Source organism: Podarcis liolepis, assembly GCF_965112155.1.
Source record: "Podarcis liolepis genome assembly, chromosome: 9".
In the NCBI taxonomy this organism is placed as follows: domain Eukaryota; kingdom Metazoa; phylum Chordata; class Lepidosauria; order Squamata; family Lacertidae; genus Podarcis; species Podarcis liolepis.
In genome coordinates this window covers 18158935-18182807 of record NC_139564.1, presented here as the reverse complement: position 1 = coordinate 18182807, position 23873 = coordinate 18158935, and the positions used below count along the sequence as shown (strand labels likewise).

General features: G+C 40.7%; 1 protein-coding gene across 7 annotated transcripts in view; it reads right to left on the bottom strand.

Moving 5' to 3' along the window:
- Positions 1-23873, bottom strand: part of GRID2 (glutamate ionotropic receptor delta type subunit 2) — an 818982-nt gene that overhangs the window by 369205 nt on the left and 425904 nt on the right. For all 7 annotated transcript variants that reach the window (XR_014515533.1, XR_014515534.1, XM_083458633.1 and 4 more), the window contains exon 3: positions 4204-4488. Coding sequence is in view for 5 of the 7 variants with exons in the window: in XM_083458633.1 (XP_083314759.1) it covers positions 4204-4488 (285 nt within the window). In the remaining 2 variants the exon portion in view is untranslated. The remainder of the gene's footprint in view (positions 1-4203; positions 4489-23873) is intronic.

Below are 23873 nucleotides of genomic sequence, written 5' to 3'. Positions count from 1 at the left end.
ACTTCTCTAATGAAAGGCAATCACTGATAGACAAGATAAAAGTCAAATGCAATTCCAGTGTATTGAACTTAAAACCTATGACATTGATAAATGGATATGCAAATGAATGCAGTACCTTTGTATAATGTGAGGTATTTGGATGAGCATAATATTTATTCTGGATGCAAGCCCAGTTTTATTGTAGTGAGATTCACTGTAAACACCAAAAAGCTTATTTTCCTCATGCAGCAAGAATATTGCTGGAAATAATTTCAGTAATGCCAGCTAAGTATTTTCTTTAAAACTGAGAAATTAAATAACGTGAGCAAAGAAGGTGCATTATTTCTAATAAAGGAAATGTAAACACAAGTCTTCTTATTACCAATATGTAATTCAGTCTAACAATGTTCACTTTAAAAACAAAACACTGCCATCTTTTTGGTGCCAGGAAAAGAATTTCCTCCCCCAAGCGTTTGATGGAATATGATCCAGCTGTGTTAAGGCTTTATAGCAGTGTCTCTGAGGGCTGCTGATAAGTTTTTTGTTTGCTTGCTTTCTGTTACAGCTGCTGTTGTTTTAGGTATCGATTTGCTGTTAAATTTTGATAGCCATTGGTGTGCGTATTTTTTAAAAAAAGAGTAGTGTGTGTTTGTAAACATGATTGTAAGACACATAGAAACTGCCCTGTATTAGAAGAAGAGTTTGGGTTTGATATCCCGCTTTATCACTACCCGAAGGAGTCTCAAAGCAGCTAACAATCTCCTTTCCCTTCCTCCCCTACAACAAACACTCTGTGAGGTGAGTGGGGCTGAGAGACTTCAGAGAAGTGTGACTAGCCCAAGGTCACCCAGCAGCTGCATGTGGAGGAGCGGAGACGCGAACCCGGTTCCCCAGATTACAAGTCTATCACTCTTAACCACTACACCATACTGGCTCTCAACTAACAAATTGTTGTAGGCAACCACCTGCCTCAAAAGACAATGGTGTGCACCACTTGGGTTGAAGTCAAACTGCCAGAGAATCACAGTTCCTGCTGTTGCTGCAGAGACTGGTAGCTCATAACTCCTGCCTCCAGCATTGTTTTTGCTGTATTAGTAGCACCACAGTGATCTCTCCAAGGTGCAAGCCTGGGCAGTGTGTATGAAGGCCCTGCACTGCCCAGATGACAAGACCCCCCTATTGGCGTCGCTGACGTGGTCTAAAAGGAAAGCAGAGCAATTCATTTGGAACCAGCTTGGCTGCAGGTATTGCCAGACAGAGGTGTACAAGACGCAATCCAACCGTTTTGGGGACTCCACTCCAGATTTGCGTAGGGTTTACTCCTTAGCCTTTTCTTTTCCCAATGATGTCCCTGGAAGCCTAGGGTTCAACTCATCACTCAGGCATGAAGCACACTGGGTGATTTTGGGCCAGTTGCTGTATTTCAGTCTAACCTATCTTACAAGGTTGTTTTGAGGGGGAAAGCTGGACAGGAGAACCAAGTATCTTGGGCTTCTGGGAGGAAAGGTGGGATATAAATAAAATAAAAATAAGACCCATTACGATAAAACCTGTGCAAACAGTCCCTTCCTAATGTTATTTTAACCTGGAATTGAGGTTCAGTGAGATCAACAGGGGTCAATGTGCAGATACAGTGGTACCTCGGGTTAAGTACTTAATTCGTTCCAGAGGTCCGTACTTAACCTGAAGCACCACTTTAGCTAATGGGGCCTCCTGCTGCTGCCACGTCGCTGGAGCCCGATTTCTGTTCTCATCCTGAAGCAAATTTCTTAACCTGGAGCACTATTTCTGGGTTAGCGGAGTCTTTAACCTGAAGCGTATGTAACCTGAAGCGTATGTAACCTGAGGCACCACTGTATTGTAGCTATGCATTTGATGAGTTGTTGTGCCTTATTCAGTAAAACACTCAGGGTCCATTCTCAATAATACTTGTTATCGTTATTTCCATTATCTGAATGAGCTTCAGTACCACAAGCTTTAATCTTCAGAAGGGAAGCATTTCACAATGAATTCACTGTGGCCCTCTTCCTAGCAATATGAGTAGAGGCACTGACAGGCTCCTGGGAGACCAGTATCCAGCCAGGCTTGGCTGGAATGACATTGATGGGTTGTATAGGTGGCAAGGGGACTCCACGTGACTATTTTATCTTATGTCAGAAGTTGAACAAGAATGTGTTTTTTTCTACTTTAGGTATTTCTTTCGAATGTTACCATCACTCCATCTTGGTATGTAAGTCTTTTTAAACAAAGCATTCCTACCACTCAGACCTTTCAAATGACAGAGTCGGTGTAGATTGGTTGAGCAATATTGGATTCTTGTGATGAAAATATGTGAGCTCTGTTGCTTAGCTATGTGACACCAATGATTTGCTTATATATACTGACATCCTACATGTATTAATTTAAGTATGAAGTAATCAGTGAACCACATGTACAGTTCCTACCTCCCCATTAATTTTATTAAAAAGATTTCTTAACCAGCCTTCACCATAAGGACCCAGGTCAGGTTAGAACAATACACTGTCCAAATATTAAAAAACAGATGAAATAGTTACAATTATAAAAACAAAATAAAAAACCAATTGCAGCCAGGACAGAGCAGCATGCTTGACTGATGTATCCTGACATAATATCATGACCAGGAATTTTAATGGTTCTCAAAGTTTATACCAGCTTGAAGTTACAATACAAAGTAGCAAAGCAGCAGGATCCTTTTCCTTTCTATATTTTATCTTCTTCTTCTTCTTCCATCTTTTTAAAGGAATGGAGTACATCAGATAATGCTAGAAGAGCCACCAAATTGATAGCAATGCCTAGGGTAAGAAGCAGATTTGCTGCCCAGCTTCAAGCAATACAAAGTTTGAAGATAACCAACTACAGCAAACCTGCTGCTCTCCAGATGTTGCTCATCTACAACTCCCATCATCTATGACCATTTGCCAGCCTGGCTGGGGATGATGAATGTTGTAGTCCAATAACATCTGGAAGGCCACAAGTCCCCATCTCCGACTACATCATATATAAAGGTAAAGGGTAAAGGGACCCCTGACCATTAGGTCCAGTCGTGACCGACTCTGGGGTTGCGGCGCTCATTTCGTTTTATTGGCCGAGGGAGCCGGTGTACTGCTTCTGGGTCATGTGGCCAGCATGACTGAGCCGCTTCTGGCAAACCAGAGCAGTGCACGGAAATGCCATTTACCTTCCCACCAGAGCGGTATCTATTTATCTACTTGCACTTTGACGTTCTTTCAAACTGCTAGGTTGGTAGGAGCAGGGACCGAGCAACGGGAGCTCACACCATCACAGGGATTCAAACCACCAACCTTCTGATCGGCAAGTCCTAGGCTCTGTGGTTTAACCCACAGCGCCACCTGTATCCCTTTTACATCACATATACTGCCATCTAAATTGACATTTTAAAGTCAATTTCCTCATACTGACACAAAGACGCTTCATAAATACTGCAAAGATGGGAGCTAGATGAAAGTTGGGTCATTTTGTACTTTTGTCAACTTTATTTTAAATTGGCTATAAAGAGGAAAGTTAAAAAATAACCTGGTTTGGCTGGGATGTTGATTCATTTTTTCTTGCAGACTGTTCCTGTCTGAACAACATTCATACGTGACATGATATAAGAGTGGGGGAATGCTCTTCTTATTTTTTTCAATGTAATCATTATATTTTGAAATACAGGTGTTAAAACTAAAAAAGTGAATATTTATCTCTGTTACAGCTGGTTGCAAGTTTACCTCAAGATAAAACACAGGCTGAGCTATGGAGACAGTGAAGATGGAGTACAATAAACCCATATGGGCATAATATGTAGATATTCCAAAACAAAGGCAGAATCATTCACACAGGATGGCTATTTTTCTAGGTTAGAAAATCAAATAAAAGGCACCCAAAATGCTTTTTAGTGTCACATATGAAGAAAAAATACCCTTAGCTACCCCATTTGGCACTCATCAAAGGCATTATCAAGGAAAGCCATAAAAGTTGATGGCTTTCAGAAATCGCAAAGGGCTGTGGGTTTTTGTTTTTTTACATTTTTAATTCTAAGGATTATGTGAAATGCTAATGCTGTCATAAAATGCTTAGAGAGGGATGTAATCTAGTGGAAGATTTTAAGGATCTTAATGCAATTGCGTTTAATAGTATTACACAGATTTGATGATAACAATTACCCCTTACATACACAAAGAGAGACACAGAGTAAACACTTACCGTACTCGCTATCATAGAAAATGATGAACTTCTGCCAGGCATATTCTGTGACCACCCTCAAGATAACATCATTGATGTAGACAGGTGGGCGTACAAAGAGTGTGTAGTCATCATTCCTGTTGCTCCTGGTGGTCCCACAGCCACTCCTTGGAGTCCCAGCTGTTGACCGCTGTATGAAGAGGTGAGGGATGTGCATAGCATCTGCCAAGGATTGGAGGGATCCTGCTGACGTACAGCCAATGGAGCTGACAAGAGCCAGGATGCCATGGTTCATGAGGTCACAGCCTGCAAGAAAGCACAATGATATTCAAGATGAGAAGGAGAACTCCAGTACACGCAGAGAAAACAATTTTTTTAAAAATATATATTATCCTGCTGAAAATATATATAAGAAAGGCCTTCGTGCAACATCTTCAGTCAAGTGAGAAGAGGCTAGAGAGTTGCCATAAATTCAATAATCTTGTCTCCTCTAAAAACAGCCCATTCCAAGAGTCTGCATGGTGCCATAAAAGCCATGAGCCTTGTCCATTCATTCCAAACTGCCAAACATATTACTGTTAATGAGAGCTATATGACTGCCCATCCCTCACGGCCTGGAAGCAGGACACAGCCAGTGAAGGAGCTACATCTATAAATATAGCCTTCTGAGGACTCTTACAGACATTAGCAACAGAATCCAATATTAAATTAAACAGAGTTCCTGGGGAGATAAATACCTCTCAAAGTCCAACATGCAAGCTCTGGGAGTAGGATATCTGCATTACATGCAGAGAGATTTTGAAGGCATAATGGCTCAGAGTAGCTGTCAGCTTTCAAAGGAAGATTATGTATGCATATTTGTCCAGAAAGAGCCAAACGCTGAATTCCTTTGGTGCAGTAAAGGAAATGAGAGACAGGGCGCTTGATCTAGACCTTCATCTTCTGTAGAGGGCAGTTCACAGGCCAGAGGTATATAAGTCCATTTAAGTGGGACGCCATGAAGTAGCCAGTTAAATTGCTCTATAATTCAGACATCCTGAGAATTGCAGAGGTGGTATTACGGTAAAGGTGGAAGACTGTATTATACAATTCAGTGTTGCCATTACAGGAAATTGGGGGGAGGGGAGACAGTCTTGTGATACCTTAAGGCAGGCATGGCCAAACTTAGCCCTCCAGATGTTTTGGGACTACAATTCCCATCATCCCTGACCATTGGTCCTGTTAGCTAGGCAAGGTGGGAGTTGTAGTCCCAAAACAAGTTTGGCCATGCCTGCCTTAAGGCATGGGTGGTGAATGCCAGGATTTGGGAGCAAAATGCAGCACTCCAAGCCTTTCTACAGGGCCCTTAAGACTGTACCCAAGCCATGTCTAATTACTAAGCTGCAACCCTTCCCAGTCCAACTTTGCTCTCTCAAATGCTTTTGCCTGGCTGCTGTCATATCTGTTCTTCTGCCCACTTTTGGCTCTGGTCCTGCATTCCATTGACAGGGAGCTGCCAGGAAGTGACCCATGAGGAAATGTGGCCTTCAAACTGGAGGAGGTTTCCCATCCTTGCCCTAAAGCCTAACTAATTTATTGAGGTAAAAGCCTTTGGATACTAGAGCCACTTTATCAGCTACATAAAGAACAAGGAGAGCAGTTCAATCTCCCATGACATTTTCATGCTGATGTGAAGGGTACCATTCCATTAGGTTCAGCCTCAATCAGGACCAGAGTTTCCTCTCCCTCTATTGCCGTTGCTGTTGTGAATGGTCTTGCATACATTTGAGTTGCATATGGAAATGCCACAGACTATACTTTTTGCATTTTGCGGAGTTTTGGCTTCTCCACTCTAACCCCCCCCCCATATGCTTATTTCCCAATCAAGGAAAACACAACATTGATCTAATTAACTGGACACTAGTCTCATGGGAAAAAATAAATCAAAGTAAACCTCTTATCCCAAGAGGTCGCAAGATTCTGCTTTATGTATGACAATGTATTCCACCTGCATGGATGAGAATTCATGTGTTACACAGTTAAGTGACAGCTCCAGGTTCAGTTGTGGGAATTTCCAGTTAAGCTCTGCTTGAGAGTCTAGAGAGCCACTGCCATTCAAAGCAGGCAAATGAACAGTATACTCCATGGACCAACGGCTACACTCACTATAAAACAACTTCAGCAATGTTAAAGGAGTAGTATGATTCCTCATACCACTCCTCTATCATTCCAAACAAATCACCAGCTTAAGCCTTTGTTGCCTCTTTAATGTTCCACTAAGAACATTTCCATGTGGCTGGAATGAGTCTTGTAATCTCTCTCCCTGAGGCCACTCTGAGATTGATTTGGTGCTATATATTTTCACTAACCACATGTCAAACATTAAAATGGTGATCAAGTGGTGGATTGACATGAGAAGCTGCTCCAGATTCAGCATAGCAATTTCACTCATTGCTCTCACGTGGATACCATGAGAACTCACAGTATATGTGTGATATATCCAATCCACCCTACTGCATCATATAAAGGTCATGAAAAACTGCAAGGCTTAAAACACACACACACACACGTGCACACACACACACACACACCACAGGAAACATGGAGTTGTTTACGCAAAAGGTAACACCTTGTAACTAATGGTCCAGTTAATGAAGGCTGAGCAGCAGTAGAGAAACTTGAAGTGCTATACTAATGACATCCACATTAATACCAGAGGTGTTTATCATGATTAATGCTAGTGCAATTGATAAATATCAAAGGAATTAATAATGATTAAGCCCATAATTTTGACGCATTACCCCTGTGAGAAATAAGCAGAGGGTGAAGTGTTTATGTTGGCTTTCTAATGGAGTTAGAAGTCCGAGTGAGGAAGCACTGCAACTTTCTCAAAGTAATTACACAGTAGCCAAGGTTTTCCATGCCCAATTTATGCTTGGCCATCAACATGGGCAGCTGACCTATGCTTCAAGATTCAGTATGGCCAACTAAACATCTAATGAACTGCCACTTTAAGCTGTTGCTTTCATGTATATATCTGCTTTGGCCAAGCATATATTTTGATGTCATTACTCATTTTTGAGAAACTTTAGCAGGCGCTGTTGGTATCCAAATACTGTACCTGGAAGGACTTGTTCTGAGGTGAAGCGTAAGCCTGCAACTAGTTTTCTATGCCAGGGGTTCAATGAGTCCTAGCACATTAGGTGCATTAAAAGTGGAATGTCCTGGAGCAGGCATAGGCAAACTTGGCCCTTCAGATGTTTAGAGATTACAACTCCCATCATCCCTGACCACTGGTCCTGTTAGTTAGGGATGATGGGAGCTGTAGTCCCAAAAATATGGAAGGCCGATTTTGCCTATGCCTGTCTGGGAGTATAGGCTGTTTGTTCACCATGGGTAAATATATCTGAACAAATGATGCTTCCTTCTAGTTTGTCAAATCATTGGTCCATTTAGTTGAGTTCTGTCTCTGTGATGACAACATGTGGGCTCAACATATGGGCTGGATTTGTGGCAGGTGTTGGGGGGAGGACAGTGGGAAATGCCTCATTGTCTTTACACTGGCTTCTACAAGCACAATATAATAGACATTTTAAAACTTAGTGAACATAACTAGTTAGGGCTTTTAATTTAATTGGGTCTACTGTGAGTAAAACGCAGCTGAACACCACTCAAAATATCCCTGTTATTTCTCCCAGTGTGAGTGTAGCCAAAGTGAAACCCTCCATTTGATGTTGGACTACAACTTCCATCATCCCTCCCAGCATTAACCATGCTGGCTGAGGCTGATTGGAGTCAGAGTTGAACAACAGTGGGAGGGCACCATGTTGGCTATCTCTGTGCTAATGACCCATAAATTGGTTGGGTGGCTCAAGGAACTCAAGCTACATGCACAGGAGATCTTAGCAGATATGGACAAGGCCTTATATGAAATCATGGAGTCTGATTGAAACCAAGTATGGAAAACAATACAGCATTGAAACTATGTATGTAACGATTTCCTTGAATGCCAAAATCTTCCTATTCAGAAAAACTTGCCTCCGTGTTTTGCTTTGGTATCAGTTTGCTACAATCTTTGTTGGTCTGTGTGTGGTGGTGGGGAAGAGTGTCAACTTCACTTCTAATAATATACACATAACTGCATGTGCACACATTCACAGGCATTGCACCAAACTCCAAACATTGCACTTTCCCAAATAAGCCAGAACAGGGCATTTACCACAGTGTCTCATTTTCTTCCCTCTTACATTTTGCATTTTTATTACAGCAACTGATTAACACTAACTTGCTCTTGTTAATTATTCAACATCTAGGCTACATTTCTTCTTCGCGACAATGAAAACAAAACAAAAAAGATGAAGCAGGCTATACTTTTTAGTCTCTTTATATTTATCCCCTCCATCTCATTCTCATGGGGAGAATCTTGCATTATCTAGGTTGCCAATCCATCTGGGAACAGCCATATCCCATATTTTACACACACACACACACACCCTGGATCTAGAAATAGATCAGAGGAGACTGAGTATTTGATATTATAAAGCCCTGGTTTGAGTGTTTTTTTAATATAAGACTATCTGCTTTATAACCTAACCTTGTGGTCTCTTTATTACCGTATATATTTTGTTTTTGTTTTTTATTTAAATTATTTACAACCCACGCTGCTTTGTTCACATAACCCCAGCAAAAGAAACAACATTAAAATACAATGACATAATATTTCATTTAAATACAATTCAATGCAAAAAAACAACAACCAGGCAATATACTAACATAACTGCCTCAGACAAACGAGGTGCATCAGTTTAGCCAAATGCTTGGCAGAATAGACATGTTTTTAGCTAGCATCAAAACTGCAACAATATTGGCATTTCTCACAACTTAGAGGTGGGGTGCCAATACTGAGAAGGTCCTCTCACAAATCACCACATCATGGAGAACTGTGGCACTCTAAAAAGGGCATCTATCATGCCTGTCCAATCAGGTGAATAGAGCAGGTGGTTTTTCAGGTACTGTATATGAGTCACCTAGGGAAGTAAGTCTCATATCAGTACAGTGATACCTCGGGTTACATATGCTTCAGGTTACAGACTCCGCTAACCCAGAAATAGTACCCCAGGTTAAGAACTTTGCTTCAAGATGAGAACAGAAACCGTGCTCTGGCAGCGTGGCGGCAGCAGGAGGCTCCATTAGCTAAAGTGGTGCTTCAGGTTAAGAACAGTTTCAGGTTAAGAACAGACCTCCGGAACGAATTAAGTCCTTAACCCAAGGCACCACTGTATTTAACAGGACTCCTGTATTTAATGGGCCGTACTTCTAGGTAAGTGTGTACAGGACTGCAGCCTTATCATTGAGGCATACAAAATAACTGCCATGTTATGTTCCATGTTGGGCAAAGATTCCTGAATTGCAGGGGGTTGGACTAGATGACTCTCGTGGTTTCTTCCAACTCCCCCCAAAATAACTATGATTCTAACATGACTGTCTTTGATAGTTTTGCATCCAACCACACTCCATCAATCAGTTTTCTCAAAACCACCTAAAAAATTAAAATAAAATAAAAAGGCAGTGAACACAACTTATATATTCACAGCATCAGCAGGTGAGCATTTTGCATGAACATCCACCAGGACATTTATAATTCATTTTCAAGCCAGTCTGAACTAAATTCCTATTCTAGCCATTCAAAAAAAGAAATCAATGCCAATTACCTTGATTTCTCTCCATCTGCTCCCATTTAAGATAGCCATCTATATGGCTTTGAACTGTGTCATTTGAGTAACAAAAAAATTGGACTTCAGAACCATCTTCCCCCTTTGCAACTAAATTTAAAGTATCCTGTCTTAAAGTTGCACATCAAAGTCTATATTGAATGCACTGCCAATATGATCAACCCACATTAGTTTGACATCACCAAAACAAAATAATTCATTTTGAAATGGTGCTGTATGAAATGATACGTTCGAAAGCAATTTTACTGCAGTTGTGGTTACGAGAAGAAACCTGAATGTCCTATTTGCAGAGAAGAGTTTATGGGCAGTGAATTTAAGAGCCTGATCTACAAGCCAGCAAAGGCAAAAGAAACTGTCTAGAGACAAACAAAATGATCTGTGGACTGCAGCATCTTCTCTATGAGGAAAACATACAATATTGGAGGTTTTTAGTGGGGGAGGAATTACAACTAAGACGTTTTTTGAATTTTGCACAGTGTGGAGAAAGCGGATACAGAGGCATTTTTCTCTACCCAAGAACTTGGGATCATCCAATGAAACTGAAAGAAAGAGATTTAGGAAAAACAAAAGGAAGTGCTTCTTCATGCAGTGCATAATTAATATTTGGCATTTGCTGCCACAGGTTATACCTCTCCCCATATGAACCAACCCAGACCCTGTGATCATAATCTGAGACCCTTGTCCGTGTGCCTCCTCCACAAGAGGTACAAGGATTGGCAACACAACAAGGGGCCTTTTCTGCAGTGACTATTTGCTTGTGGAAAGTTCTTCCCAGGGATACTTGCCTGGTGCCTTCGTTACATATATTTAGGCACCAGGCAAAAACATTCCTCTTCCCCCAGACCTTTGGCTAATTAGTCAATCTATGGCCTTTTAAGCTGGTGTGTGTGATTGTTCCTGTTTGTTACAGTGGTTCACATTTTTGGGTTTTTATAATGAAAACCTCCCTGTGATCTTTAGATGAAGGGCAGTATAGAATTTTTAATAATAATAATAATAGATGATAGCAATTAGCTTAGTTGACTTTCAAAAGAGAATTACACAAGATCATGGTGGATAAATCTATTAATGTCTACAAGCTATGATGGCAATATCAAAGCCCCATGTTGAAATTACAGCGCAGCAACAAGAGGACTTGTGGGCTTCTCTAGGCATATGTTTGGTTGCCATAGGAAGTAGGGTGCTGGACTAAATTGACATTTGTTTTAGAGTAACCATATGTCCTGGTTTACAAAAGGCAGTCCTCTATCTGAACAAGCTCTCTTATAAGCCATTGTTAGTCTTACTATCATTTTTAATGTGTAGTGGTATTGATAGGCTGATGAGAAACCCCATGGTTTATTGAAACACTATCTAAAAACCACTGCAGATGAATTTGCAGGGTGCATATGCAAAAATGAATTCTAAATAGATAATTGGTGCTAGTATTATCTAAATATCATGTTCATCTCATTTTTTTGTGTGTGAATATGGCAAGAGTTAAATAATGGTGCCTAGCGTCCTTTAGTAACTTCACATGCCATTGGCTAAACTTCTGCATGAATTTACTTCACCTCTGTCTTGATCTATTCATGAACAGAAGGAAAGCACACTGGTAGTCACATTATTGTCTCAGGTGCACTTATATCAATCCTATTTATCCTGGACAGGGAGAATAATTTATGCCCATCATAAACAAATCCTTCAGTGCTATGAGCCCCCATGAAGCAAGGCACATGTATGCTAAATTTCTTGGTACATTAGGTTACACTAATGATGGTCTTTAATAACCTCTGGCTGAAAAAGATAAGGGGGAATCAAACAACTCAGAGCATCTTTACTGTACTTTTCTATCCAGAAACAAATCTGTCTAAATGTAAAACAGTCCAAGATTTCTATATGTTATTTGAATACACTTTTTTTTTTGGCATTGTGAAAGGCGGAGGTCCATTCTGGAGATTTTGGGAAAAACATTTCTAGGCAGGTTTTTTGGATGTCAGCGTACTGGTTCAGGGCACCATTGTGTCCAAATGGAACACTGCAGGATTAGCAAGACCACCTTACCTGGCAAGGTCCATGTTTGCTGATACCCATATAACTCTGTATGACTGGTATTTAACATTGGTGGTGGGAGTGAAGCATATATTATTATTAACAACAATAACACCTTAGATAACCAATCACATTAGAAGTTCATAGATGGATGAGGTCTAATTGTAGAACATGAAAACAGGATGGATTCAGACTCAGTTGGGTCCCACTGATATCAATTTGAACAATTACTTATGATGTAAACCTCACTGACTTCAGTGGGAAGGAAACACTGAAGTCTGGATCCAACCCAAAGAGAACAGGGCTGTTTGAAATTTTCACTCTTTGGCTCAGTCTATGATTGAATCACTTCAATGGGGAGTATAAAATATGGGGTGGTCTGTAGCCTGTTCAGGGGTCAATGAACACAACACACTGAACACAACACATATAACACCTGTATGACATAAGGGAGTGGGTGGCGCTGTGGTCTAAACCATTGAATCTTGGGCTTGCCGATCAGAAGGTCAACGGTTCGAATCCCCACAACTGGGTGAGCTCCCATTGCTCGGTCCCAGCTCCTGCCAACCTAGCAGTTTGAAAGCACATCAAAGTGCGAGTAGATAAATAGGTACCACTCCAGTGGGAAGGTAAATGGCGTTTCCATGCGCTGCTCTGGTTCACCAGAAGCGGCTTAGTCATGCTGGCCACATGACCCAGAAGCTGTACCCCGGCTCCCTCGGCCAATAAAGCAAGATGAGCGCCACACCCCAGAGTTGTCCACGACTGGACCTAATGGTCAGGGGTCCCTTTACCTTTACAGCATCATTTGGGAACACACTGGTCAGCATTCTGTTTCCCTATTGCAATCATCTGTTTCCTCAAACACAAACATAAAACAAGCTTGGAGTAATCAGTGGGAAGCTGTTTCTATAATAAGCCATTATAAGTTTTTCTGTAAAGTAATTTACCTTTCTTGTTACCTTACCTCCTGCACCACCAACACAGTGGGTTCTCTGGAGGTCAGGCAAACTAAACCATGGATAGACAGCATTGTGCCTTGGCCTACAGCTTTCATCATTCCTGTCAATTGACCTTGCTAGCTGGGCCTGATGGGAGTGGCAGTCTACAATATCTGGCTGGTACCACATTGGCTACCCCAGGACTAAGCAACTGGGGAAAGAGCAATCTCCAGGCTACAGTTCCATCTTTAAAAAGATCAGGAGACTATCCAGTTTGAATACTGTCAGCTGACTCTCCAAGCTAACCAGGATCTATAAAAAGTTTTGCATTCAGGGTCCTAGCAACTTGTTTTCAGTGTAAGGACACTGCCTACTCGCCTGCAGCTGTTTCTGGACTTTAGCCTCAGATTATGAGCCGTTACAGCATTTGACCTCACATCTGGACCTTTGAGTCTTTATTCCTGCCTTGAAGCTACATCTTCTACCTGGTCCTGAGTGTGCATTCAGTGCCTCTGGCCCTTCACCTGCACTTCCCCGATTCATTGCTTGAACTTCAGACCACCTGTGGTGACATCTATTTTGATCCTCACCCACCTACACCTGAACTGGCCCCAGTGCTGTGACATGCTTTTAGCATGGTGTATTTGTGGGAAATTGGTTATGCCATCTCTGTGCAGTTGGCCCTAGAAGAAATCAAAAAGTGACTGAGTACAAGGGACGGAGATGCTTGAAGTGAGAAAAGGTAACAATTCAAAAGTGGCTGATCATGTTCATCAATGCTGCCTGGGATATTTTGGCTAAGGAAAAAGGAAGGTTCTTGTGAACAATATAGCTGTGCACATTACTTTGGGGGATTTGAATCTGAAGATCTGAAAGCAGCTTGAAAATTTGTTTCGTGACTTTAGAAATCCTGCCAACTTACAACTTTCCACCCAACACTGACAAACCCTTAGGATTCAGCTAGTTTTAAAAACAATGTGCCTGTGTTGTTTATGTAAGACCAATATAACGTACAGTGATTGAAGTTATTTAAAGCACATTGTGCTTAGAACATGACTCCAGTGGCAGGCCTTTAAAAGTCACTGCTAGATGCCATCATTCAGCAGGAAGAATCTGCATCCAAATTCATAAAGGAAATGCCCTTTTACCAGGTGCATAACAGTAGATTAATTTTGCTTGATGAGGCATAATTTAAGAAAAGGTGATGCACTTACACAATGGAAACTTCAAAATGCAGCTAGTTAAATTTAGAGTGACATGGCAGAAGTCAGCATTATGTGAAGTCTGCTAACGTTAAAATTAGGCTAGTGGCCCTGATCAACTTTAAAACTGACGTTTGGATATTAGAATCTTGTCTCATTTTGGAAGAGGCGTACTGTTATCACAATCTGACACACAATGGGATCAAGATTGCTGATAAAATAATATTCCAATACCATATTAAAAAAATTGCCCGCCCCATCTGCTCCCATCTAAAGGTGATAAAATTGCTTTCTACATCCCTAGCTTTCACTTTCAAATGCCCCCAACCAAGGGTCTTTACATATAGCTATCACCACAAACTCCCCTCTCTCACGTAATGGGAACAAACCTCTATTTTGCAGCCTAAACACACTGCCAATCTATTTTCCCCCATTGACATAGATGGCAGCAAACACAGACACATTCTTCTCACATTACAATGTGCACACACAAAAGCTGTATGCTTCCCATATAAGAAATGTATCCTCCACAAAGCAGTGCTAACTTGTGGAGAGCCATCTCACAACAGCATTCAGACACGTCTTGCCAGGTTCCTTCATGGTGCTCCCCATAAATGTTGTCTGCCCATTGCATCAGCATAGTGAGTTGGGTCATGATATCCTTATTCTGGAAATGATAGAATGACTTTGCTGGGTGTATTGGGCTGTGGATTGTAGTCTGCCTCAGCAAGGTATTGTTTGAGTTACTATGAAACTGTCAAAAGGTGGGCGGAAAGAATATGAAGCAATAGCAATGCCTTACACCAATGCCCTATTCATCTAGACTAGTTCTACCAAGTCTTAACTGGTAGCAGAATTACAAGGTTTCGTTTTCTAGCCCTACTGCCTGAGATCATCTAACATGTTTACCTCTGAGATGGTGAACCTGTGGCCCTCCAGATGGACTCCAACTCTCATTCTCCATAACCATTGGCCATGCTGGCTGGGGCTCATGGGAGCTGGAGTCCAAGAACACCTGGAGAACCACGGGTTCACTATTCTAATCAGACTTAAATTTCACTTCTAGAGCAGGCTCTAGAAGTGAAATTTAAGGCTGATCAGAATTCATTTCCCCCCTTTTAAATGCAAGGAATGCTTGATCCTCTTAGCTACAGCTCTGGGGTGTTCAGAAGGCCTTATGTAGATAAAGCTGTGAGAGAGGTTTTGCTTTCACCCCTTGCTCTGTCAGATAAGGTCATTGTTGAATCCATGCATAATTTCCAAGTAGATTATATTTGTGCCTTGGACAAATTCATGTGTGTTTAGGGGAAAGGAATTTACTTTGCATTAGGCTTTTCATGGACAAAATGCACAATGGTTTTGAAAGAAAGTCACCTCAGATATCCCAAACTATGAAAAAGTATTCACCTGATGAATAAAAATGTTTAAAAATGACTTTAACAATATTCAAATTTTACAGCAATATAACAATACCTTGCCAGTTATTTTAAGTTTTCTCAGCCTGTACCTACATTCTGGCGAATGGTGTGGGCGGGGGGGAGGCTTTGCAAGCCTAAATGTGAAGCAGATTAGCTACTTTCTGGTCTAGCAGTGTTTTGTAAGGCAAATACCACTACACATAAAAAATGATAATTCCCAATAGTAGCATTAAACTTTTTGGGGTTATTCTTTCCTTCTCATTTCCCCTCTTTTAGACACATGGGCAGTATAGATGTTGTCTTAAAGCTGAGCGGGCGGTAAAGAAATAGACTGTGTTGGGTGAAAGTGCAATGGTTCACCTACTGAGAGCCATTTCAAATGCTCCTTTCTCTAAATCTCATCTCAGAACAATGAAGGCAAGTAGAACCAACTTTCCTTGATTTGGGGACATTTTTCACATCAGCAGCTTATACCCCAGTCACCAGCCTCATCTTGGCTGCCTTATATGCCTGGCTCACCAAACTGGAATTGGAAGCCATTATAGGTTTGCAACAGCAATTTAGAAGACGAGCACAATCATTGTTCGTTGGATCAGTTGTATGAGTAACATGTGTAACTGGAGGACAGAGAAGTAAAGGAAGCTTTGCTATATAAGGCCAAATATGGCTGCGGGGCCATTAGTTTAGTCCATATGTTAAAGTGACCTGAATGTCATCTTCCTAGATGATTACATAGATTGAAGTGCAATTATCTTTCAGGCGGTGTCCTCCTTGTAATTTTGTGGCACACTTTTTGGTCAACATTAATAATAAAAATGGTGGTGGTACTGATTTCTTACCTGCCATAAAGTCCCTAATGCATACAAAACTGTGCATAATAGGGAGGAAATGTGTAGCGTGTAAATGTATTTTGTGCTTTACGAAATGAATTACTCAGCATGGGATGGGACACACCTATGACTGAACAGATACACAGAACACGTGGCTTAGAAACAGACTGATCTCTTCCTCCCAAAGGCCAAACCATTCCTAATAACACACCAAGCCATTAAATGCATTTTAGCTACACAACTCTCATCTGCGTTTATTGAAAAGCCCACCATATCAGAAATACAGATGATAACTTTAAAATGATAAATATTTAAGAGAAACTAGTGAGATGTGATTTAAAGGGAGCCAAGCATTGCTAATTTATATCTTAGCAATAAATGTTACCCTGGTACCCAGCTGCAGCACACCTGCTAGAATTTACCAGTTGCATTCTCTAGCCTGCCTGTCCATATTTCAACAGGTAGTCTCTAGTGGTACCCCATTAAGGCAGAGGTGCTGGAGAGATGTGCCAGAAAGAGAAAGGAGCTGTATTATCAAAACGCAATCCAGAAAGAAGATTGGGGAGGGGGTGTAGCAGGCAGCTGTTTAGAGGCCCCTCATGGGGGAGATCTGCCTTAGAGTTCTCTTTGAGCAGGCAGCACTATTCAGAGATAAACATCTAAAGAGACGATGTGGGAAAGGTCATCCCTGCCTTTTCGATGGTACATGAGGAAAGAAGGAGAGAAGGAACAATAAAGCAACACTAAATCCATAGACTGCCTTTAAACTAATGTACGTGGACAGAGGGAGACACTGCACATTAAAAGAGTTTTGTGTAAGGATAAAAAGACGCAGGGAGAAAGCACATTAACTGCAGAGGATAGAAGGGTGTGAATAGTCCTGTAATTCAGCGGGAGTGCTAGAATGCAAGATCCATTAAGAGCCCAGCTACTTCAAGAAACTCCCAGGAGCCAAATAACTGTTGCTATTAATTATTTGTCAAGCACAGATGTTGCAATTGGTGCTAGCTAGAAATATAACAGGTTGCTACCCTGACTTTGCACACTAAGCAAATAAAAGATTGAACCCGAAACTTTTTGCATCAATGCACCTGCTCTGCAACCAAGTTGTGGCCCAGTCTCAGCAATGCTCCATCAGTAGCCTCACCACATACTCACAATCTGGAATACCTCCCAAACCCCAACACATTTCCTCAGTTATTAGCATAGATCACACACTATGTTTTACCCATTTAAATAATTTCTGCTTATACTAAAGGTGGGGAATCTGTCCTCAGCATGCTCAAAAATCCTGTTAGCCATCCAGAAGTGACTTAACAGTGCAATCCTATCTGTGTATATTCAGAAGTATAGCCCACTGAGTTCAGTGAGACTTACAGCTAGATAAATGTCTGCAGGACTGCTACCTAAAATATATGAAGAGTCTTTCAATCCATGGTAAATAAACTGGAGTATATTTCCCTAGTCTGAACTAAGGATAGGCAAGATGAAGACCAGAGAAATAGATAAAGCAGTACAGTATGTAAGACACGGCCAATTCTGTAAATAAATCAGATCAAAGGTGAGGAACATATGACTCCAGTTACTGGGGACTATATCTTCCATCATCTATTAGCCATGCTAGCTGGGGATGTTGTAAAATGGATTCTGTCAAGAAGATCTGCTCTGCTGGAGCCTGTTTCTTTGAGACATACCATGTCCTCAGTTCCACACCCCCATCCTATTCTATGAGAGCAATTCTGCTTACCCTACTGAGTACACAACCAGAGCCCCACACTGCAGCTTTGTCAATCACAGTCCACTTGGCCACAGACACCATCAGCATCTGATATGGTGACTGCCATCTTTTGTCCCCCACCAGTGACCATCCAACACTACTGCATTTGCAGGTGATAACTGCCTATGTGAGTAATTAGTTTATGCTCAGTTTCCCATGGTCTAGTTAATCTTCAATGGGGTTTTTTAAGTACCATTCTGCCATTATGTATCATAAAACTGATAGCCCACCTGCTATAACTGACGAACGTAAGCAGATCACTATCTTGTGGAGATGGTGTGGGATGGTGTGTTACCTTGCCCAATTAATGGGTTCCACAGCTCTAGGGTTCTCTGCTGACCAGAGTGAAGTTTAACAAGGATAAAAGTGGTGGTAGCTACTTGAACAACACGTGGGGATAGGGGAGAAATTATTATTATTATTATTATTATTATTATTATTATTATTATTAGAAACTATCCAATTTACACTTTTTGAGCCAATAGACGAATGAAAGCACAATTATCCTCCCAAATTCCTCTTGATCCAAATTTTGCAATTTTGTTCTCCAGTCAAACAATGTGCACAGAAATGCAAATATTAGGAGAATGTGTATTAAAATACATACATTAGTGAAACTAAGATACAAAAATACATTATAATAAGGGCAACTGCATGCAAAAATGTGTATGCTAGTCAGAAATGTGTTTATTGAGGAATTCACACAAAAATGCATGATGAATTTTCATGAGAATCTTGGTTGTCTCTAATCCACCATGAAGCACTGTTGGCAGAATTGGCAGCAACAGGAACATGTGTTTTCTATGCTTATGATAGCAAGAACATAAAATATTAATTACACTGTTTTAAATGTGCATTTTCTATTTTACTTCATTTACTAATGTTTTCTTTTTAAATGTTTAAGATACATTTTTGTTAATGTTGCTGCATTAAATGTACATTCTGTGGTTGGCTTCCTTTGTAATATTTTATTTTGAATCTTTAAGGTAATATTTTAGTTTCCTGTTAATTATGTTGCTTTGAATGTATAGTTTATATTTGACTTTCTTCTGTAATGTTTTGTTCTGGATTGTTTGATGTTTTAATATAGGTGTAAACTGCTTTGAGGGTATTTTTCTTAAAAGTTAAACCAGGAAAGAAGAAATAATAATAATAATAATAATAATAATAATAATAATAATAATCACTTGCAGAACTGAATTTAAGATTTAAAAAATTAGAAACTGAAAACAACAGATTAAGCCAGCCCTATAGACGCGGGTGGCACTGTGGGTTAAACCACAGAGCCTAGGGCTTGCCGATCAGAAGGTCGGCAGTTCGAATCCCCACAACGGGGTGAGCTCCCGTTGCTTGGCCCCTGCTCCTGCCAACCTAGCAGTTCGAAAGCCCGTCAAAGTGCAAGTAGATAAATAGGTAGCACTCCAGCGGGAAGGTAAATGGCGTTTCCATGTGCTGCTCTGGTTCGCCAGAAGTGGCTTAGTCATGCTGGCCACATGACCTGGAAGCTGTACGCCGGCTCCCTTGGCCAATAAAGCAAGATGAGCGCCGCAACCCCAGAGTTGGCCACGACTGGACCTAATGGTCAGGGGTTCCTTTACCTTTACTTTTATCTCCAGGCAGTTGTGGCATGAAAGTTTATTTAAAAGTTCAACAACTTTTGGAGGGCCTCTGGTTAACCCTCCCACCTTGAACTACAAAACACCACCCAGCAGTTGTATAGAGATGGAACAGGCAGCATCAGAATTTTAAAATAGCCTACTTGAGTTTGTGGCTAAATTGTGTTGCTTTTCTGAATGAAGAATGGCGCAGAGCTTGCTTGGTGCCAACTGGAACCTTTTAATGAGATTACTTTATGTTTTAATACGAGCAACTTAGGTCAGGAAAAGCACAGGCAGTGCAGTCTCCCCCACCCACTTCCTTGACTTTTCCCAAAATGTCATGAAGCTGCCTAGCTCTGCAATATAAAACAGTCAGCAGAAGGAGTCTGGGTATCATTGAACAGTTTGTCACAAAGGGCCAAGTGCTTACACAGAAATCCACCAAGTTAATGCACTGTGTAAATGAGACTTCAGAATATCTGCACCGTCTGGGTTTTGGTTGTTTTTGTTTTTAAAGCAGAATAAGAAACATGCTAGCACGCTTATTAATCTTCAAGCTCCCAACCTCAGAAAAACAACAATGGAAATAAAATCTCCCCACAGAGCTCTGCTTTCGGTACTCACCCAGAAGTACCAATCCTGGTGGTAACTTTTGCTGTCTAACCTAGGCTTCCCAAGGGTGCCTTCCACCTTTGCTAATTTTTAGGATGCATGGCTAATTCAGCTGTAGAAATAGTAGGGTGCCAAGGAGTGTGGTGGAGTCTCCTTCTTTGGAGGTCTTTAAGCAGAGGCTTGACAACCATATGTCAGGAGTGCTCTGATGGTGTTTCCTGCTTGGCAGGGGGTTGGATTCGATGGCCCTTGTGGTCTCTTCCAACTCTATGATTCTATGATTCTATGATTCTAGGGTGGAAGTAGGAACCATTCCAAGGGATTATGGGAATGAGAAAATCACATAGACACCATCCTGTACCCTTCAAGGACAAGGAGGGGATATATTCAGAAGAGTTATGTGTCATCTGATTTCTAGTTATGAACCCCTCTTTGATAACAGGCAACAAGGACCCTTTAATCTTGTGTAATCTTTCTTGACAGGTAGGGTCACTGACAAGAGTCCAGCTGAATGTTATGCCTCTTGGCAGGATCTGCTTAGAGGGGGAGAACTTATAATAAAACCCTACTCTGGGTGCACCCGCAACCTGTGTATAACAACTATCTTCGTTCTATATATGGATCCTTCCCATAATACAAACTTCAGTGCTATTGCTTAGTTGTCATGAAAACAACAAACGTTTTCTCAAGCCTTTAGATTTTTCTGAAACGATTCTGTGTAGTGTTCATCAGAGGGCTTGACAAAACATCCAAACCTTATGTTCATTGAAGAAGTAGAGTAAGGCATATAATGACCAGTGCTGTTTTGAGAGCAGGCGATAAAGGCTATTTCAGTTTTAGCCTTTTCACACTTGAAGCAAGAAGTCAAAATAACTCTTTTCCTCTGCTTGTTATTTTTAATGATGCACAGAAAAAGAGGTCAGAGACAAGGAAATGAGGTTCTTTGAGAATCTGGTACCTGAAACAAATGGCTCATGATGTTTTGTGGCAAGACCACCCAGTGAATGGCAATGGAAAAAACTGAGAATAAAAAATAAAATACTGATAGACACCAAAGAGAGAGGAGGTTTCTCCCTGCCAGATAAAAGATTATATTATGAAGCATCTTGTCTGTGCTGGTTGAAGGAATGGTTGCTATTGAAGAATCCACATATTTTAGATTTGGGTCATGATAATATTTTTGGTTGGCACATTTATTTATGGTCTGAAAAGGTAAAAGTACATACAGGTTTTACAAACCATATAATTAGGAAAAAATTGTATAGAATATGGGACAAATATATATAAAAAATGGAAACTAAAACACCACTTTGGCTTTCACCTTTGGAAGCCATAGCAGTGGGAGAGAAAAATATGACAAAAGGTGAGCAACTTATAGAAATTTGCTAAGAAAGGAGGGTGGAGAATTTAAATTAAAAGAGTTTAAGGATTCACTAGGAATGTTAATACCATGGTTACAATATAATCATTTGAATGAAATGTTTAAAAAGGATATGAAGCGGGGGTTTGGGGAACAACTATCACAATTAGAGAGAGACCTGTTAAATTGTAATGTAAAAGTGATGTCTAAAATGTACAAGATGTTGTTGGAATGGGAGACAAAGGATGAACAAGTGAAATCTTCAGTGATACACTGGGCAATAGATAATGGCCATAATATAGAAATGGAAGCATGGGAACGATTATGGAATAAGGATATAAAATTTACAACATGTTATGGTTTAAGAGAAAATTATATGAAAATGCTATATAGATGGCACCTAACATCTAGTAGATTGGCAAAAATGTAAGTCAAATAAGTGTTGGAAATGTAAAAAGAAAGAAGGCACCTTTTTCACATGTTTTGCTCTTGTCATAAGGTTAAACTGAGAAATGATATATAATGAATTGAAAAAGATGTTTAAGATAACATTCATAAAAAAACCAGAAGCTTTTCCCGTGGGAATTATAGGATTGTTGTTGTTTAGTCATTTAGTCGTGCCTGACTCTTCGTGAACCCATGGACCAGAGCATGCCAGGCACTCCTGTCTTCAATTATAGGATTAGAACTATCCAAAAGGTATAGAAATTTATTTATGTATGCGACTACAGCTGCAATAATGTTATTTGCCCAAAGTGGAAGGGTGAAGCGGTCCCGACAAAAGAAGGTTGGATACAGAAACTAATGGAGTATGCAGAAAAGGCGAAACTTACCAGAAGAATAAGAAATCAAGACAACAAACTTTTTAGAAAGGAATGGAAGTGGCTTATTGAGTATCTACAAACAAACTGTAAACAGATTAAGACATTGGCAAGATTATTGTAAAAACCTGCAGTTTATATATATATATATATATATATATATATATATATATATATATACACACACACACACACACACACACATACACACACACACACACACACACACACACACACACACATATATATATATATATATATATATATATATATATATATATATGGTTTTGGTGTCTTCGGGTGTCTTCCCGTGTAAGAGTTGGGGTGTCTAGGCGACGTTTCGACGAGGTCTCACTCATCATCTTCAGGCTGGTGCTTTCGGCTTAGCTAATCCAAAAAGAAACACCCCCCAAAAACCAAGACACAGAAGAAAACAATGGCATGGCCCTCCTTCCTTATATCAAGGGCACTACAGATAAAATTAGCAAAATCCTCCATAAACACAATATCAAAACAGCCTTTTGCACCAACCAAAAAATAGCCAATATCCTCAGAAACCCCAAAGATAAAATCCAGTTGGAAAACCAAGGGGTCTATGAAATACCCTGCAAAGTCTGCCCAGCCACGTACATTGGACAAACAAACAGACGAATAAATGCACGTATCGCAGAACACAAGAATGCCGTCAAAAAAGAAGAAAAAACTTCCTCTCTTTTCCAACACATGAAAGAAACAGGACACGAAATTAATTTTGCAGATTCCAAATTGCTCTTTAACATGGAACATCACCACAAGAGAATAATCATGGAAGCCATCGAGATAGAGAAACACCCTCACAACATGAACAAGCGTGACGACACGTCCCGCCTGCCAGACATCTGGAAATTAGCCCTCCCCACAAAAACCGACACCAGAACCAGAGGCACACAGAACGCCATCACCAATCAACCACACCAGACCCAAACCCAGACCCTCTCCACAGATAAATTACAGACACCATCCAGTAGCCAAACCATAGTGGCACCTCCGGATGCTGCACCCCCCTGCAATCCCTACACAGATCTAGCTGGCACAGGGCACAAAACCACAGCTCGCCCCTATACACGAAGCCAAGCCAGAGCACAACTAAGTGCAGTACAGCCATCTTCTCAGAAAAACTCTTCACAAGCTCAAGAGGTCAAGACACGAAAGCTTTAGCAACTAATCCACACCTAATGACCCACCTAAGTGGTACTCAGAATATCACTCAAGAAATCACTCAAGATATCCCTCAAGTAATTAAGGAACAAAAGAAGAAAAGGCACACTAACCTGGGAACTTCCTCTCTGCCCAGAACGTTGGAGGCTATACACCACACCCCCTCAACAGTATTTATAGGAACTCAAACACT